Source organism: Chiloscyllium plagiosum, unplaced genomic scaffold (assembly GCF_004010195.1).
Source record: "Chiloscyllium plagiosum isolate BGI_BamShark_2017 unplaced genomic scaffold, ASM401019v2 scaf_78773, whole genome shotgun sequence".
In the NCBI taxonomy this organism is placed as follows: domain Eukaryota; kingdom Metazoa; phylum Chordata; class Chondrichthyes; order Orectolobiformes; family Hemiscylliidae; genus Chiloscyllium; species Chiloscyllium plagiosum.
In genome coordinates this window covers 1588-6573 of record NW_025202242.1, presented here as the reverse complement: position 1 = coordinate 6573, position 4986 = coordinate 1588, and the positions used below count along the sequence as shown (strand labels likewise).

The following is a 4986-nucleotide window of genomic DNA, read 5'->3' as shown; positions in this document are numbered from 1 at the left end:
GGGGGTAGAGCTGCCAGCGCGTGGCCGTTGATGTATCGCCGTGGATGCTGCAGATCTCTTGGCTGCGGCTGTGGGGTGTGCTGGCTCGGGTGGAGGTTGGGTCGAATCGATGTGTCAATGTCCCACTGCCTCTCTAAGCTGTGCTCGCTCTCGCTCCCTCCCGCTCTCTCCCTCACTCCCGCTCTCTCTCCCTCCCGCTCTCTCCCTCCCTCCCGCTATCTCCCTGCAGTGCGAGCATTGACTACACTCAGGAGATATAATCACGGCGCAAGGGACCCTGGCACCCCCCGCCCCACCACCGTGTCTGCATGGGTTTCCTCCGGGTGCTCCGTTTTCCTCCCCCAATCCAAAGAATGTGCAGGTTATGGTGGATTGGCCATGCTAAATTACCCATAGTGCCCAGGGATGTGCAGGTTAGGGTGGATTGGCCATGCTAAGTTACCCATAGTGCCCAGGGATGTATAGACGAGGGTGGATTGGCCATGCTAAATTACCCATAGTGCCCAGGGATGTGTAGGTTAGGGTGGATTGGTCATACTAAGTTACCCATAGTGCCCAGGGATGTGCAGGTTAGGCTGGATTGGCCGTGCTAAATTACCCATAGTGCCCAGGGATGCGCACGTTAGGGTGGATTGGGCATGCTAAATTACCCATAGTGCCCAGGGATGTGCAGGTTAGTGTGGATTGGGCATGCTAAATTACCCATAGTGCCCAGGCATGTGCACGTTAGGGTGGATTGGGCATGCTAAATTACCCATAGTGCCCAGGGATGTGCAGGTTAGGGTGGATTGGCCGTGCTAAATTACCCATAGTGCCCAGGGATGTGCAGGTCAGGGTGGATTGGTCATGCTAAGTTACCCATAGTGCCCAGGGATGTATAGGTGAGGGTGGATTGGCCCTGCAAAATTACCCATAGTGCCCAGGGATGTGTAGGTGCATTAGTCAAGTGTAAATGTCGGGGAATGGGTCTGGGCAGGTTATTCGGCACAGGGAGGGTGTGGACCTGTTGGGCCGAAGGGCCTGTTTCCATACTGACGGGAATCTAATCCAATCCATCTCCCTGCAGTGAGAGCGTCGAGTACAATCAGCAGTCAATGAAGACTGCCCTGGCGATGTTGGATGGTATGTCGGCAGACATGGGCGGCACAGAGATCCTCGAACCCCTCCGTGCCATTTACAGCAAGCCTTGTAAGGCATCCCACCCACGGCAGGTAGGCAAAGGCTCAGGGTGAATGTGCCGGGAGCCCTCCAGGTAGTACCCAGAATGCACCTCAGTGTGGCCTTCCAGCCTTCTGATGATTCCACAGCGCGCTCCCAGCCTTGAGCTGAAGCCTACCATGCTATGTGGCCCAAGACCCAGCGTGGATGGAGTGTCATAGGATCCCGGCAGTGTGGGAAGCAGGCCATTCGGTCCATCGAGTCCACACTAACTCATCCCACTCAGACCCACCGCTCTACGCCATCCCTAAAACCTTGCATTTCCCATGGCTAACCCTTCCAGTCTGCCCACCCCCGGATGCTATGGTTAATTTAGCACGGCCAATCCACCCTAACCTGCACATCTCTGGGCATTATGGGTAATTTAGCACGGCCAATCCACCCTAACCTGCACATCCCTGGGCACTATGGGTAATTTAGCACGGTCAATCCACCCTTACCTGCACATCCCTGGGCACTATGGGTAATTTAGCATGCCCAATCCATCCTAACCTGCACATCCCTGGGCACTATGGGTAATTTAGCATGGCCAATCCACCCTAACCTGCACATCCCTGGGCACGATGGGTAATATAGCATGGCCAGTCTACCCTAACCTGCACATCCCTGGGCACTGTGGGTAATTTAGCACGGCCAATCCACTCTAACCTATACATCCCTTGGCACTATGGGTAATTTAGCATGGCCAATCCACCCTAACCTGCACATCCCTGGGCATTATGGGTAATTTAGCATGGCCAATTCACCCTAACCTATACATCCATTGGCGCTATGGGTAATTTAGCATGGCCAATCCACCCTAACCTGCACATCCCTGGGCACTGTGGGTAATTTAGCATGGCCAATCCACTCTGAGCTCGTCTTTGGACTGTGGGAGGAAACTGGAGCACCTGGAGGAAACCCACGCAGAGACGGGGAGAACGTGCAAACTGTACACAGAGAGTTGCCCAGGGCTCGACTCGAACCTGTGTCCCTGGTGCTGTGAGGCTGCAGTGCTAACCACTGAGACACGCTTGCGTCTTTTTTAATGTCACACAGACCGAAACACTTGCTCGTGCACACACACAAACACACACACAGACAGACAGTCACAAACACCCAGACACACACACTCTCGTGCGTACAGACATGCTCTCTCTCTCACACACACACACACACACACACACACACACACACACTCACACTGCCTCTCACTCCCTCAGCCACTCACACACCTTCACATTCACTCTCCCGCACAGAGATAGTTGACGGTTAGCTCAGTTGGCTGGACGGCGGGTGTGTGATACTGAGTGACCGCCAACACCGGCTGAGGGTCACCATGAAAATGCCACCTTCGCTGAGGTGGGATCACCTTTGGGTTAAACCGGCAGTGATCTCCCTCGAATGAGAGAGCAAGCGAGCAAGCGAGCATCCCTGTGTGCTGCTCTGAGACTGTGACATCTCTCTCCCCCCCCGCCCACTAATTCCTTTCCTCTGTTCTTCCAGCTCTTCGTTTTTACTGACGGAGAGGTGTCCAACACCAAGATGGTGATTGACGAGGTTCAGAAGAACGCCCACAATCACAGGTAACAGGGTCTGGGGCCTTTCTGTCTGTGGGCGCGCTGGGTGGGTGTGGGGGGGTGGTTTTGGACGCGGTCCGTGCCCCTGAGACAGGCACGCCCGGGGGACCAGGTGCGACTCTCTGAGTGTGCATTTCATGGCATGAAACATCCCTCGGCCTTCCAAAATATCTCCCCTTACCTTGCCATCCTTGGCCTCTCCGGAATGCTCCCACCCCCCCTCCCCCCGGCCCTCGTCTGGATGAGTCTAAATGTTTGAACTCCATCAGCCAGAGACGACACCCTAGCTTGGCCAGTCACTGGGCACTGTCAAAGGGACTGCCAGTCAGAGAGACGCTGAGCGAAGGCCCCCGGTCTGGGGTGGCGATAAAGGTCACACAACCGTTATGGGAGGAAGAACGTGCTCAAGGGGAGATATCTTTCTCCCGCTCCCCTCCCAAAGGGCTGATCTGTAGCCCTCGGCCAACGGGCACAAGGTCAACGGGCGTTCTGAGCCCATTGGCCTGACAGTGCCCCCACTGGTGGCTGTTTGTCCACAATGGCAGTTGGGCAACACATCAACCAGAAGCCTCGTCGGCTGGAATCTTCGCTTTGCTGGCTCGACCGTTGGATTGTGGAGTTCCTGCACTGCGGAAAGCAGCCATTCGGCCCACCCGGTCCCGCAACAACCCTGCAAAGAGCACCCAACCCACCCGAGCCCGAGCCCTGCATTTTCCAGGGCTAACCCACGTAGTCTACACATCCCTGGGCGCTATGGGTAATTTATAATGGTCAACCCAGCCTAACCTGCACATCCCTGGGCACTATGGGTCATTTATAACGGTCAACCCAGCCTAACCTGCACATCCCTGGGCACTATGGGTAATTTATAACGGTCAACCCAGCATAACCTGCACATTCCTGGGCACTATGGGTAATTTATAACGGTCAACCCAGCCTAACCTGCACATCCCTGGGCACTATGGGTAATTTATAACGGTCAACCCAGCCTAACCTGCACATCCCTGGGCACTATGGGTAATTTAGCAAAGCCAATCCACCCTAACCTGCACATCCCTGGGAACTATGGGTAATTTAGCATGGCCAATCCAGCCTAACCTGCACATCCCAAGGCACTATGGGTAATTTAGCCAATCCACCCTAACCTGCACATCCCTGGGCACTATGGGTAATTTAACATGGCTAACCTACTCTAGCTTGCACATATTTGGACTGTGGGAGGAAACCAGAGCACCTGGATGAAACCCATACAGACACTGGGGGGAGAATGGGCAAACTTCACACAGAGAGTCACCCCCGAGGGTGGGGATTGAACCTGGCGCTGCGAGGCAGCGGCGCTAACTACTGAGCCGCTATGATGAATGGGACTGTGTACAAAATGGCAAGGCACAGACCTTTACCCAGAGGCCCGACTTCAGCAGCAAACCCTCGATTGAGTCGATGGAACTGGCCAGTGAGACCGCTCAGCCCATCGACTCTGTTGTACCCTGCCGCGCCCCTGCCGCCCTGGCCCGGCTCCTCCCAGTAATCCGAGCTGTTCCCTCCCGCGGTCCAGGTGCTTCTCCTTCGGGATCGGGCAGGGGGCCTCGACACAGCTGATCAAAGGCATCGCCAAGGTGGCCTCCGGGAACGCTGAGTTCATCACCGGCAAGGAGAGGATGCAGCCAAAGGTACGTGGGTCCTGTCAGGGTGATCGGAGCTGACCGGGTCAGGGGGGAGTGCAGAGGGGCTGGGGCTTAACCCTGAGCTCAGACAGCGACGGGGGGTAACTCCCCGGACACCCCGACACTGACTGGGGGGTAACTCCCCCAAACCCTGACACTGACTGGGGGGTAATTCCCCAAACAACCCGACACGGGGGGTTAACTCCCCCAAACACCCCGACACTGACTGGGGGGTAACTCCCCCAAACACCCCGACACTGACTGGGGGGTAACTCCCCCAAACCCTGACACTGACTGGGGGGTAATTCCCCAAACACTGACACTGACTGGGGGGTAATTCCCCAAACCCCGACACTGACTGAGGGGTAATTCCCCAAACACTGACACTGACTGGGGGGTAATTCCCCCCAAACCCCGACACTGACTGGGGGGTAATTCCCCCAAACCCTGACACTGACTGGGGGGTAATTCCCCCAAACCCTGACACTGACTCGGGGGTAATTCCCCCAAACCCCGACACTGACTGGGGGGTAATTCCCCAAACA

The 4986-nt window shown here is 56.0% G+C and overlaps 1 protein-coding gene across 1 annotated transcript in view; it reads left to right on the top strand.

Annotated features, from left to right (window-relative positions):
• LOC122546201 (von Willebrand factor A domain-containing protein 5A-like) overlaps window positions 1-4447 on the top strand; it is a gene marked incomplete at its 3' end in the record, with an annotated part of 5481 nt that extends 1034 nt beyond the window's left edge. The window contains exons 3-5 of the mRNA XM_043684996.1: window positions 1067-1211; window positions 2704-2783; window positions 4333-4447. Of these exons, the coding sequence (XP_043540931.1) occupies window positions 1067-1211; window positions 2704-2783; window positions 4333-4447 (340 nt within the window). The remainder of the gene's footprint in view (window positions 1-1066; window positions 1212-2703; window positions 2784-4332) is intronic.
• Window positions 4448-4986: the final 539 nt, after the last annotated feature.